Raw genomic sequence first — 14795 nt, 5'->3', positions numbered from 1 at the left:
TATTCGTTCTTGCTCTCTCTCTGTCTCTGACGAGTCCAGAAAACCAATCAATACCCATCCATCACAATATAGGAATCATCGTCGGTGCTCGTAGGTATAAAACTGCGCGTCCCGTTCAAATGCTTTAATGCACCTGGAGAGGTCGATGAGATATACCAAGCAGGTGCTTTCTTCTGTGCGCTGTCTTGCGGCAATTTACAGTACAGTATGCTGAACGCCGCCACTAGGCTAGGTCACTTGAAAATAGGGCCTCATGCTCAGAACACCTTTCGACGTGTAAATTTACCGCCGCACAAGTCATTCGTATGCCTTCTTGGAGTCCCCATGACATCACTGTGGTTACACCTTGGAAGATGATGTGGATGTAAACCAGCCTCTTCAGGATTGAAGTTATCATCGATGTCGCTTCTATAACTGGGCAGAATTCGAGTTAATGTCCCCCTTGCATGCTCCTGAATATATCAGCCAGCGGTGGACGAACTGGAGATCCCGTGGCAGTGCCAGCTTTATGTCCACACGTTTGAATGTGGAATTGAAACTGTATGATGGCCGCACAGGGTCAAACGCTCTTTCAGATCGTCCGTTGCTCTGTCAATATTTGATCCGTTAGTCTAGACACAATTAAGTAATTAGTCTAGTAGAAATTATCGTTCAGCTGTAGTACGCCTTCATCGTCTAACTGCCATGCCCACCGAAGGAAGCTCGAGGGCTGAGGTACTGCCAGGTTGCCCAAAACTAGACAGGAGTAGTCGAGGTTCAGAATTAGGGTTGGGACCGCGGACAGTCAGTAAATTCGCACTCAAACCACCGAGCTATCTCGTTCTCATTAGTTAGTCTACCATTCCACAGAGTGGTAAAGTGACGTGACATTAATTGAACCCCGGTTGCGGTCTGCCGACTAGCCGCGTCAACAAACCAATACTGGTTAATGAGGCTTTCTTTGACAATCACGTGCCTAGCTGACCCCGGTTTCCCGGCCACTTATTTAGCAAGTGAGTGATGTGAAGAATCAGTTATGTCTAGTATCGGTCTCATGAGTAGATTGTTCGTAGATACCCGCAGCAAAGTCGTTGTATAGCGGCGGTTGTATTCGAACACACCAAAATTAAACATGACCGATAAATTCTTTATGTTGCGATCTTCCGAACATCTCGGTTACTGGCTTTTCAATTTGATGCGTTCTTCTTCTGTCTCTTTTCTGTTGAGTATCGACTCGTCAGCTAAAGCTCCCACTATTTTGGTGAGCTTACCTATTCTATTAAAGACTACAGTCTGTGCAGATTTTTTCGGAGCTGAAGATTAGACATCCTGTGCTATTCGTTTAAGGCCTGCAGGTGTCAGCATTTTGTTCTACATTCCAAGTGTTCGTAAAAACGATTGACTGTGTTGCGGTGCCCTCAGCTCGAATGTCAAATGAGAAATCCGGTGATAAGGTTTTAGCACACAGAAATTCTAAATCAAGCTCATCGTGAGATTAACGAGCACAAAAAATTCTGTGCGTAATGACAGCACGCCTAGGAAGGTGATATTCAATAGGAATGCAGGGGAATTGTGGACACACTGCTTACGTTAGTTTGGAAATTTGATACTGACCTCCTGATCCGTGAAACTCTTGAGTAGTGATTGTAACGCAACATACTGCCAAACCCTAGTTTTTTAGATTCTGCAAACAGGACCACACGCAGAAAAATGTTCCGTGTGATCCATACCTCCTAACCATGAAAAAACCAGACGAATGGAACTAGGTCTAATTAACGGGGAAACATTTCATGGTACCTTTTTTCTGACGTCAGTCTGAGTTTTCTTTCGTGACCAACTCCTTTTGGTCTATCTCTGTTCCAGTTCTCCACAGTGCTCTTCTTGAGAACGTGGCCACTGAGAAAATGGTCAGTGCCTACATCGAAAATGGTAAGCGGATCTCAAGTTTTCCTGTTCGATTATGCACTACCACCTTTGACCTGCTTCACCTGCTCATGCCATCATGTTTGAACTTTCAGTAGTCGGACAAATTGGTGGTGCCTGATACACTTCCCTGACTTGTCACCAGCTCTCATCCATCCACTTTTTCCCAGAATTCGTCTTAAGATCTTGACAGACAAACGATTTGTTGCACGTGATGTCTTTAGATATCAGGTAGTCCATCACTCTTCTGATTCGAAAAATCCGTGTTTCCTTGTCACGTGTTTACCACCGATATCTTACACGTCTGCCACAGGTGCAAGACACACCTGTTGGAATCTTTCGAGTTGATTATATACACGTAAATATATCCTAAGGCGATTGGACATCTTTGATAGACAGCTGTGCCGTCCGTTGTTCCATTGTGATGTATTGTACAGCGTTCGTCCCTGAATGTGTGTGTGTGCATCTGCTTGGCAATTTCTGGCCAAATTGTTGAGCCGAACTGTTCTCCAACGTGGCCTAACTAATTTTCACTATTTTCTATAGAGGAAAATGCCGGTAGCTCAGGTAGCGTAGATGGTGGTCGTTGGCTTGTTCGCTGAGCTGGGCAATTTGATTGCAAACGTTTCATCAGCAATCCAAGTGATATCATCAGTGCGTTGTTGGGGAGTGTAGTAGTGCATAGCGGTAGGTTAGTGGTTATGCGTTGGGTAGTGTTGCGCGTGTGTTAATATACGTGCTGCTAGTAGGGGATGACCTTTGGTCGCGATTAGTTGTTCGGTCGGGCGATTCCATTGGTTGCTCTGTTGTCCCCTGACTCCATTCACTGATTCCCACGTGACCTTTGAGCTTGGCGTCCCCCGCCGTCGTAATCTGGTCGATGCTGGGGTGACCTTGAAATATTGACATTGAAATATTGGATTCACGATGCCAAGCTCAAAAGTCACGTGGGCATCGGTGAATGAGGACACAGGACAACAGAACAACCAATGAAATCACTCGACCGAACAACTAATCGCGACCAAAGGTCATCCCCTGGTAGCAGCACGTATTTTAACACACGCACAACACTACCCAACGCACAACCACTAACCCACCTCTACGCACTACTAACTTTCAATATATATGGTTAATTTGAGGTGAAGTTCCTTCCTCATCGGTTTGTACCATTGAGTTTCTACCTTCAAAGAGCTTATCGACACAAGCAGAAGTCCTCGTTTCAGAAGGGATTTGTCTTGGTGGTGAACCCATTTTTTGAACCATATTGTGGACACCAAACAGGTTTTTGGCAGAGTTATACTAAATTGATCGAAATATGACTTTACGCCACCACCACGGAAAAGGGTCACCGAACACCAGTTTCGCTGCTAACAAAACTGAAAAATGTTTTTGTTACTCACAGTTGATGGTATTTTTGTTGGAAATGCACGCAGAAATGAATTGAAGAAAACACGTCTGCGGATGCTCTTATCGAACGTCCTACGGCTGTTGTTGGTAGCGAATGGACATACGTGATAATGGATATTCCATCTTGCACGTGACGCCAATCTGTGCTGAAAAGCCTAAGTGCACTGTACAGCTGTTTCACCTGTATTAGGAACAATCAACTGCGTTTCTGGCTCGCATTTGGGCAGGATGTCTCTCCGCAGTACCAAGGAACGCAATAATAATGTCAGAAATTCAATTTTCAAATTTTTCAAATTTTCAATTTTCAAATTTCCCTCAATGCACAGCTGAGTCACTGTACTAATAACATTAATACGCATAGTAAGCATCCCAGCTGCCTACACCCTCTGACCAATTCAGACTTTTGGGGTTAGGGACTGGTTCCACGAACGCCGTCGAAACCTGTTAGCGGCCATATCTGTAGTCCTGTCCAGTCAAACACAAGATGAACCGCATTCCGGAAGTTGAGCAAAACACCAAAAGGTGCCGTATATTTTTCGCAGTCTGCTTTGTTCACTTTTGCTGTATCCTATTCTACTCAGATCTTGATTGGCGGCACTCGGAATTCGACGTGAACAGTAACGTTCTCTTTGGCACATGTAGCCTCGGTCCCGTTCCAGTCTATGGAAAGTTGAAAGTCCCAAAGGACCGATGATGCAACTGATTCCCATATTAGATTACTGTAGAAACCAACATTCGTGGAGAATATTGATACAAATTCACTCAATGGGGAATTTGTTTTCGGTGATGTTCGTCATTTGTTGTATAAACAGGAAAAAACTCGAGCCAAGTTTTTATTGCCGATTCACTCGGTTGATTTGTTTCCGTTTGTAATGAAGGTAATGGACACTGTTCGCATCAGTTAGTCGACGAACTACACATACTGCAATCTCCAACCGAATCAGCTGTTTATTTTGACTCGTTAGACAGATGTTGGGGATTCCACACACAAAAAAATCGTTCAGCTGTAGCACCCTTTCGGTGCCTAGCTGCCATGCCACCCGAAGCTTGCACAAGGGCTGGAATACTGTCAGGTTGTCCAAGCCTAGACAGGGGAAGTCGAGAGGCAGATTTCGGGTTCGAACCACGGACCTTCCGGTCAGTAAATTCGCGCTCTAACCACTTGGTGCATCTCGCCCCCACATAGCAGTCGTTTTTTGTAGCGTCCGTGTTTTGCACTTACCGTCTACCTTTGAGTGTGGTACTCTGATTAGGTGTCTGGCTTGCTTCTGGGTTCTGATTTCCACGGGAGAGTCAGATTGCGGTGTTTGTGTATTCGCTAGACTGTTTCCGTCTGTGGAGCCTCACTATTTAACCTATAGTGCTGATGTTGGCGTCTCATTGACGTTCCTCAGGCTGGACAGTAGGTGCTTTTTCATTCTCCGACTGAGTTGCCCCACTCACAGTCCGAGTGCACTAAGCTTATCAGTTCAACCCAGTTGTTGAAGCTGTTTTGTAAACCCTTTTTCAAATCTCCAATTTTTTTCCTCGTGTGTACGTGGGGATCAAGACTTCATGATAGTGCGACCTGACGAGATATTGGACCATTAGCATGGTCTTTAATTTGGAGAGCAGACTGTGGGCTGGGGGAAGAACAACCGAACCGAACAACATATTCCGTATCTTTGCAACTTATCACCAAGGATGATGGCTGAAGGGATAAAGATATTTTGACAAACAGGAAGTGGCAAGATGGCCCAAGTGGTTAGGGCGCGAATTTACTGACCAGAAGGTCCGTGGTTCGAACTCGACCTCTGCCTCTCGAATCCCCCTGTCTAGGCTTGAGCAACCTGGCAGTATCCCAGCCCTCGTGCAACCTTCGAATGGCATGGTGGTTGGGCACCGAAGGGTGCTACAGCTGAACGATTCAATTCGGAAAAACAAGAAGCGGAAAGGACTTTCGTGTATTACAAGCTGTCAACTGCATGCGATCCCAGAAATGCTCTAATATGAGCCTTACTATATCATGGCAGTGTTTTGATGTAAAAGCAGTATCTGTAGTTTAAAAATGGTAATCTTACTACATCACGATTACTATCAAGGTCGGATGCGACAAAATGCACGATTCGGGCCTTAACATCAGGTCCTGAGGGCGAAATATTGAAGAGTTATGAACGACTCTCACTCAGATGGAACTTATATTTTCTCCTTATTGGTGAGTCGGGTTGTTGATACATGTCCCCAACAGTCAGTCATCTTTACTGAAGACATGCACTGACCAGACATATCGGTTGCGAAAAGTAGAATGTAATAACACACCCTTTAAGTAGGATGAGGAACAGTGCACCTAGTTTGATCATACATATGGTTGGGGAGATTAAGCGATCAAAGCGGTGAGGCTAGTTGATAAGATAATATAGATAATTGGTCAGCTGCATCACCCTTTCGGTGCCTAGCTGCCATGTCACCCGAAGGAAGCACGAGAACTGGGATACTGCCAGGTTGCCCAAGCTTAGACAGGGGAAGTCGAGAGGCAGAGGTCCGGTTGGAACCACGGACCATTTACCACTGAGCCATCTCGCCCGTATGGGAGAGACTCGCAAGTCCTTGTTTAGTATCTCAGCATCAACGCTTAACACAAACATGTCACAAGAAAGCCACCCGGCTCCGGCGGACCATTTACCACTGAGCCATCTCGCCCGTATGGGAGAGACTCGCAAGTCCTTGTTTAGTATCTCAGAATCAACGCTTAACACAAACATGTCACCAGAAAGCCACCTCAGCTCCGGCCACAATTCAGGGTAAATACGGTTTCGCAAAACGGTCTATCCAGAAAACGAGCTCAAAATGTACGAAGTCCGTTTCAACCCAGTGGATATTTCGCACGATTATTCTGACCATGCATGTTAGCCTTCTCCTTCGTGTGAGTGCAGCGCGCCAGCCCGCAATGTATTTTCTTTTGCTTCAGAACAGGCCCGACGTGGTGGTTAGTAAATATGCATTTTGGGGCAACGGCAGCCGTTAAATAACATTCGACCTTGACAAAAGCGATTTTCACAAAGGTTTCAGAAGATGATAATTCTACTGGGATTGTGAAATGTATCAGCACGGCTCATCTCGGGATCCCGAATCACCTTTAAATTTTATTTGACGAGGAGACATGTTATACTTGGTTTGTAGTTGTACAGAACAGAATCTGTTCATGCATTCAGTTGAAATCGAAAACTGTTTTTTTTCCAGATGAACTAGATAGTCTCTCATTCGTTCAATGTTTTTCGAACCTGTTCCGGAGTAAATGCGGCTGGTCCCTCTCTTGTGTTGGAGCTCGATGCTTGTCATCTCCTCTTCTCTGTTGATCACCACTGCGCACTGATGATGTCTCCTCGTATGGTGACGAAACGTTTGCAAGCCAATTGCCAAGCTCGGCGAACAGATCAACAGCCATCTGATCAACAACCAATAAACTCACCCGAGCTACCAATATTTCACCACATTACCAATTGATGCCACTTTCCTGTTGGCCTGGCTGAATCAGAGTCTGTCAGTCAGAGGTGCAGACAAAGACAAGCGTAAATTAGCGAAATACGCTCATTTGCAAACAATTTTGGTTTTGCGAGAGCCTCACCTGGAACCCAGCTTAATCTATCGGTTTCGATGTCTCCAAGCAAAACCAAAATTGTTTTCAAATGAGTGTATTTCGCTAATTTCGTGCAATTTGGTTTCAAGTAGAACATAAGGTTGACAGCAACTCGGAGACTGCGCCAACCCGATGAGCCCCAAGAAGGGCGAAACTGGTCGTGGGCTGTCGAGGAGTTTTCAGCAACCTTATGAGTAGTGTATTTCAAACTCGAATTATTCATGAGATTCATCACTTGAACCTCTACTTTACCAACATTTTATATCCCCTCCCCCAAGAATGCGTTTTTCCCACTTTCATTCGTAGCTATCTTCTGTGCGATCATCATCATCATCGTCATCATTGACAGCGATACACCAGTGGCACGTGTTAGTGCTTAACTGTCAAGAGCGGTGTAATAACCGTGTTTTTTTATCAGCCTAGTTCACGGTCTGAACCTCCCAAGCTGGCGTTCCCGTGCACAGCGTATATTGACGCCCTAAACCAGGTAAAAAATACTTGTACAGCGCGTCGTATATAAAGTGTATGCTGAAATTTCTGACGCCTTCTAGATGCGCCATTGGCAACCGGTAATCGGCCAACAGTGTGTCGTGATTAACTGTTTGGTGCAGTCATTCGACCAATCAGACCTCGCCTTGGTGCCCGGCCGGCAAGCGGTTTGAACGTTTGGTCAAATTTGTTCACAACAGGCTTCTCAGCCTAACTGTGAGCGGTAAAGCTGTATTGGTGTGGAATTCCGCCCAACAAATGGTACAATTACAGGGATCAGGGCTTTGACTGTAGCAATGTTGCCTGAATTTGGATTTTGATTGATCACGTTCTCTTGTGCTAACAATGAGCACCACTCATTTCGGTTCCCCTCTATTAGCAGTCTGACTCCTGGAAATAAAACCATTCTGAAAAATATCGGTCATTTGGAAAACGCACCACATCGTCCTACAGCTGCATATGAGGGCTTATAGTCCCCTCCCTATAAAGGGGTCACTCTATCGACAAATAGACCCATTTGCAAATCACCTTAGTTTTCATGGGAGACTCAGGTGAATCTACCGTTCATGATATCCTTCGACTGAATGTGCTGCACAAAAACAGCCTCATGTTTCAGTTGGTACGATATTCGAGAAATCGCAGTATATGTTCATAAAGGAAACTACTCACAGGTTTCCTTTATGAAGAGAATACTACTCTAGTGTGTTTTACCGCATTCTACGTTTAGTTTTTTATGTATAATTGATAACCTGACTTATAATTTTCGGTATACGGTCTTACTATTGGTTTGGTGTTTTTATCCTTTGAACCTTGATGTGTCGCATGGATTCGCAACTGCCAACGCTGTGCAGTCAACAAAACGACTGATCACTGAATTCTCTGGTAAGGCGTTCCAGGAACTATCTAGCTTCGCGTTATGAGTCGAGCTAAAATGCTGGATGCTAGATAACCGACAGTTTCATGGATTCGCAACTGCCAACGCTGTGCAGTTAACAAAACGACTGGTCACTGAATTCTCTGGTACGGCGTTCCAGGAACTATCTAGCTTGGCGTTATGAGTCGAGCTATAATGCTGGATGCTAGATAACCGACAGTTTTCGATGCAACAGAGTTTAAGTGTCCTTCCCAGTGTCGAGCTATAATGCTGGATGCTAGATAACCGACAGTTTTCGATGCAACAGAGTTTAAGTGTCCCTCCTTCCCAGTCGATTTGCGTGTAGTCTTCCAATCTGCGTGATTTTGAGTTATCTCGCACGGCCCGTCTTCTATTGGTGGTTTCAAAAGTGAACATCTATTTACCGGTCCTCTGGCTATTAGTTGCTCCCGTATGAAGCTGAACGATCTCCTCTCCACCGGTGGACTTCAAAGCACCTGAGTGTCAAAAAGGCGTCGCAAATTTCAGTTGAATCCTCCGTCAACTCAGTAGCGGAAATTTCATCCACGTTTTCTTTTTTTTCCAGTCGAAGGACGACATCAAATTGCGTGTTGGATTCAGGAAGTCAATAACCATGTCAATTCGGACCTGCATATACCGAATTGATAAAGAAACTGCATACCTCAACCTTTCCACCCACCTGCTTTCCTCTATGCAGGCGCAATTCGGTCTCGCTTGATGTCTCTCCTTTTGTTTTTTTAAATTTATTTTCCGTCATTTACTTCTTGAACAAGCTGTTTGTGAGCCTCCCGGTAACTTCTCCACGCATTTAACCTTTGCGCACCATTCGGGCTGCCACCCGTGCTTAAGTGCAAATCACGTTCCAGCAAGTCATCATGTACATTTCGCTTATTTTTCTTTCCTTCAGAGCGGTTTGTTTTCCTCATTTTTTTCATTTCTTGCGCCAGCTGTTTTCATGTTTTCCCTCGTTACTCAGTTTTTGCTTTTAGTAACATGTCCAGCTAAGTGATGCACTTACCTGCTCTATCCTCCGTTTTCATCATCGTTTTGGACATGCAATGCATTCTCATCACTGATCATGAATCTCTTTTATCGAATTGTTGAAATGTAGACTGAATCCACCCTGGTAAAGAAGGGTCGGGCCAAACTCTACACTCTAATTGGTCAATATTCTGACCAATCAGAGCATAACTGTTTGGTCTATAGCCGGTTGGTTGCGCAGCCGTCTCTTTAGTTAGCAGATGAGATACCCTTTAGGAGTTTGACTAACTATAAATTCTGGTGAAATATAAGCTGAGCGTTTCTCCAACGTCCTGAGTTCATATTCCTGACTTTTACTCAGAGAATCAAATTTTCTCTGCACAACGCATCGTTGTTTGAACAGCTTAGTGGGTATTCTGGGTACTAAGGATTTTTCCTGCTTTTGTGAGTCGGATGTAAGCTAATCCTTATGCATCGTTTCTTCCAAAGCTTCACTCGGTATTTTGTTGCTGGGAAACCAAGATTCCGGATTGTGGCACACAGTCCTCTAATGCGTTAGTTAGTACCTCTGGTAACCCTACTACTGAATGCATTACTGACGTTGTACACTTGAGGAATCTCCAAATGTATTAAGTAAAGAAGCTCTTTCATGCAGCCCGGTCCAATCATGATGTTCTTAATTTAGTTTGAAGTTTATCCCCGGTTGGGTGATGAACATACTTTACCTTCCACGTTTTTCAGCTTACACCGATGAGAAAAATGATACTGTAACCACTGTGATCCAAGTCAAGCCTGCAGCTGACCATTATTCCAGCCTTCAGCTGCTTGGTTGTTCCTGTCTGGTTTCTTAAGCTTTCGTCTTGTCGGTCTAAATGCTTGCCGACTGGGAAGCGTTTAGCTGCTTTTGCAAACTGCCAATTGCAAACCTCATGGCTTAATCGAATTATCCTGATTAGGACCACATTTGTAGATGCGGCCAAAAGATTGCCTGTTGGTGGGCGGTTTTCCTCAGTTTTGGCATTTTTCCGGTAAAGTCACCTTTTTTCCGAAAATACGCCGTAGCTATCAGGAAAAAAAGTCCCACCATTTTGAAGCGGCAAACGTCATCCCTCAATGTATTTGAGGCAAGAAGATCCTGTTCGCATGCATGTCAGTTTCTTCCTAATCGAAACTGATTAGTTTTTGCTTTTTGTTCATGATAAACTAACCTAACTTACGTGTTTCTTCGTTCAGATTCTTTGAAGATATATGCAGTCCCCCGGGATCTTGTCATGGCTGAAGCTTTTCTGTACCAGACTGATTGTGACAGGCAGAAACTGAAAACTGTATATGGTGATGACGCAGAATATGTGCCGATGTCACGTTTACCTTTTTTTCCTCAAGTCCATGGGTCCGTGGATAATTCAACCCAAGAGGTAGGGCCTGAGGTGCCGTCAAGTTTATGACTGGACAGTCAGACTGGTGATCGCCCCACTGCAATTTTGAGACGGGCTGTCATTTTAAAGCAGACGAGTTGCTTGAAACTCAACAGTCTTTCGTGGGCTTGGTTAAACTATTTTATTTATCAGCAGTGCGGAGAGACTCTGGGGGTAAACGTGTCCGTTCGCCCTCCATATATATCGTTTACTTCGCAGGGCTGGGGCTTCTGTTGTCCCGGATTTCTTTGGTAAGGATAATGATCGGGGCAATTTAAAGGCGATATTTGTACCTTTTCGTTTCCGGAGACTGCAGTGGTAGTGTGGAACTGGAGCAGTATGGAAACGTCCATCATTTTTAGTGCTTTTAATCGCACGCCTGGAAACATTAGGTTTCCTTTTGACCGCTGTCGTTGGTTTGTATATCATGGGCGAGATGGCCCAGTGGTTACTGACCGAAAGGCTTGTGGTTCGAATCCGATCTCTGCCTTTCGACTTCCCCTGTCTAGGCTTGGTCAACCCGACGGTATCCTAGCCCTCGTGCTTGGCATGGCAGCTAGGCACCGAAAGGGTGTTACAACTGAACGATGATAACTTCATTTAAGTTCTGTATACCTTATCGACGTCTTTTGTGACGTAGAGTCGAACAACCACGGCAACCTAACAGATCTAGGTGTGATTAGGCAGAACCTGTTACACTTAAACACGCTCGAATAACTTGTCGACCAAGTTGACTTTTGTTGAGAACGTTGCGGATTAAAATACGAAGTTTCATCCCTTTGGTGACCGATTTCGGCTGATCGCGTGAATGTTGGTCGTGGAGACGCCTCTACACAACCCGCTTCGCTTTCGCCTGACTGCTTGAGATTTTCCGAGCGCGACAGTCTTTTTTACTCTTTCAGGGTTTCTTAGTAAGGAATATTTCATATATCGGTGAAGAATTAAGTCTCGCTTGAACATAACTCAGAGGTATCATACGATATTGCAGCGAAGCATACTTAACGACTACGTTCGTGTTTGAAAAGTGGACAACATAAGCGTACATCAATCCTCAGGGGGGTACGGCCATGCTCTGTGGTCCTGCGAATGACCTAAGAGTATCCCTGCTCCAGAGGTAACCTGAGTAGAATCGATTGCAAAGATCGGTGATCAGATCAATAGCCACCTAATCGAAACCCAATAAACTCACCAATATTTCGCCACATTACCAGCAGCAATCCTGAATGTTGGAGAGACCATTTATTCACTTCTGATTGCATTTATGACTGAAAATGTTTGCTCGTAGTTTTAAGACAATTTTCTCATTTGTCGTTCGACATCTGGATATTTTTCCATCATACATGGTGAATACATTGTCAACTTCGGCTGCGGGATCAGCTTCCACACTCTGTTGACATTTTGAGAAAATATGGATACTTTCAATTGAGTGAAGTTGAGCGATATCAAAAATCCACGCGGCATTGCACGATTGCTTTGTTCCTGTTGGGAATCATTAGCCGTGAGCATCTCACAAGCCTCCATGGGAATTCAAATCACATATCCCTTTGTTGGCAGATGAAGAATAAACTGCTTTGGTATGAAGAGCTGATCAACCGCGTGGTTAACCTGCATCTATCATAATTGAATGGCATTAGTAAGACGAATTATTGTCCATTTGAGGAGCTCTGATCCAAAGCTCAACCAATAGGCCTTCGGGTTAGAAAAGGTTTCATCATATAAGGGATCTCCAGATTCCACCCTTTCTGCTTCTTGTAACCAATTAGCTAGTTTTCATGTGTGCAAATTTATGCGACTAACCACTAGGTTTCGGAGCTTCATTGTTGATCACTCAAAGTGGTGCTTCCTTCTGGTTGCTTTGCATCTATCTACTCATCCCGATATGAGTAGTTGAAACAGTGTCCCGATGGCAGGTACACCGCTCAAGTAGCTTCAAGCCCACTAGCAGCAGACGCCTGGTGACAGGAGTGACGGAAATTTCCTTTGAAGTATAAAATGTTGAGGGCCCTATGTCATGTGGTACATTTCTAGTGTATCTGAAACAGTGTGGGTCATCTCTGTTCCACCAAGGTGGCGATCAAAGCCAAAACACTGCTACAGAAAGCGGAAAACGGGACTGAATGCTGTATTCACTGATTCTGATCAGACTACCTCACAAAAACATCCATAGTGCCAGGGGGAAGTCGAGAGACAGAGGTCGGGTTCGCGCTCTAACCACTGAGTCATCTCGCCCAAAACGTCCGGATAAGGTTGATTGGTGCGAATATTGTCAGGGAAGAGGCTTTGAATTCATTATTCGTCCACAGGCGTTTGTTTGTTAGCTGTTACCTCGGTTGATCGATAATTTTTCAGCGGATTTGTCCATCCGCATTTCGCAGCTTGCGTCTCAGCTTACTGCAATTAGTAAAACATAGAGACACTGAAATGAGCAGCAGGTTTATGACTATTTGAGTTGGAAAATGTCACGTGGAGCGGAATATGGCTAATCATTAGCATGACGCCATTTTATAACCGTTGGCTTCTTCACACATAAAGATTGGCCACAGTAATTTGGAAACATCCATGCAAGCTAAATCGTTCACACATGCCTTGTCAGCACAGTTCCCGGTCCTAGTAACACTGCATCCGCGTCCAGGGACAGGAACTACTGAAGAACTCGTTACACAGGGGAGATATCTGGGCACTCTGATTGGTTGGCCTGTTTGAGACGGGGCTCAAGTACGATGGCTTAAGCATACTGTTTTGATGTGCGGTACTGTGGCTGTTCTGGAGATATTGGGAAACACGATGAAGGCAAAGACACTACATTCGATATCAACACTCAGTCAGTCGGTGGAAGTCTTTCACAGCAGTTGAATTCGCATGATAGATGCACAATGAGCACATAGAAACTCTACCAACATTTCATCTCTCGAAATTTGTGCGTCCGTATTCAATCAATCAAGTGTGTTGAAGCAAAAGTAGATAGACAGCTGGCAATCGCCTTCACGCAGTAAAACTGCTCCTTTTGTGACCGTTGTCAAGGTTACAAGCCAGACGTTAGAGAAAACGCGTAAACTGCAGTGGAAAACCCAGGTATACGCAAGTATCGATAGGCTGAGATAAGGTATCAACGAAAATCAGAGCCTACGAATGTATATCTTTGGTGTGATCACTAAGTTGCATTCCGACTGTTCCAGAAAATTCAGCATGATTCACCAACTGATTTACCTGCGTTCACCCGTTTTCAAAATTGAGATTGACATCACGTGCCCCTCAGATGCCTACCCAATTTATAGTCGTGATTGACGTAATCAGCCCATTCGACCATGATGGCAGACAGAATTTCAGATAGTAATAACACCACACGACGATCTAAAGGGCGTGGCCGGCTTCGAGGATCTCTGCCCCCGAGAGATGAAGCGGCAGGTCAGCCAATTCATCGGGTCTGAAGTATGTCAGTATGATCCATCTTAGGACCATCTCAGAATTGGGGAATTAACGTGTTGAAGTGGATTCAAAAATTCTAGTCTGAGGTGTGTATACCATCTGGCAAGAGTGCTGCGGCCTTTTGTACTGATTGCGTTGGTTGTTAGCCGAGATGGCTCGGTGGTTAGAGCGCAGATTTACCGGCCAGAAGATCCGTAGTTCCAACCCAACCTCTGCCAGGTGCGCCAAATTATCCACTGTTTTCAACACTCCGCGACACTCTCCAGGTCGTCCTGAAGGCGTCAACACCACTTCGAAGTACTCACTACATCTTTTTGACCATTTTGCGTTACCACGTGTTCCACTGTTTCAACGCTCCGCGACACTCTCCAGGTCGTCCTGAAGGCGTCAACACCACTTCGAAGTACTCACTACATCTTTTTGACCATTTTGGGTTACCACGTGTTGTACCCAGGCGTGTCGCAAGCTAAGATCAATTTGCCATCTCCTCTGGGCTTTCTTTGGACTTGCACTACTTCGTTCAACAGTTTAGACGGAAACCCCCATAATTTGAGGTTTGTACCCCTTTTATTACGTATTTTATACATGTAGTACCGCATCTTTCGATAAACCTCAAGAGTCCACAATTTCTGGCTTGTGATTTTGCGCGTCACTCAAGTGGGCT

The 14795-nt window shown here is 44.8% G+C and overlaps 1 protein-coding gene across 1 annotated transcript in view; it reads left to right on the top strand.

Moving 5' to 3' along the window:
- T265_11342 (hypothetical protein) overlaps positions 1-14795 on the top strand; it is a gene marked incomplete at both ends in the record, with an annotated part of 58752 nt that overhangs the window by 30708 nt on the left and 13249 nt on the right. Inside the window, 2 exons of the mRNA XM_009177973.1 lie at positions 1843-1908; positions 5912-6089. Coding sequence (XP_009176237.1) covers positions 1843-1908; positions 5912-6089 — 244 coding nt within the window. The remainder of the gene's footprint in view (positions 1-1842; positions 1909-5911; positions 6090-14795) is intronic.

This window comes from Opisthorchis viverrini, assembly GCF_000715545.1.
Source record: "Opisthorchis viverrini unplaced genomic scaffold opera_v5_476, whole genome shotgun sequence".
NCBI lineage: Eukaryota > Metazoa > Platyhelminthes > Trematoda > Opisthorchiida > Opisthorchiidae > Opisthorchis > Opisthorchis viverrini.
The sequence above is the reverse complement of the archived record's forward strand: the minus strand, read 5'-3'. Positions and strand labels throughout refer to the sequence as shown.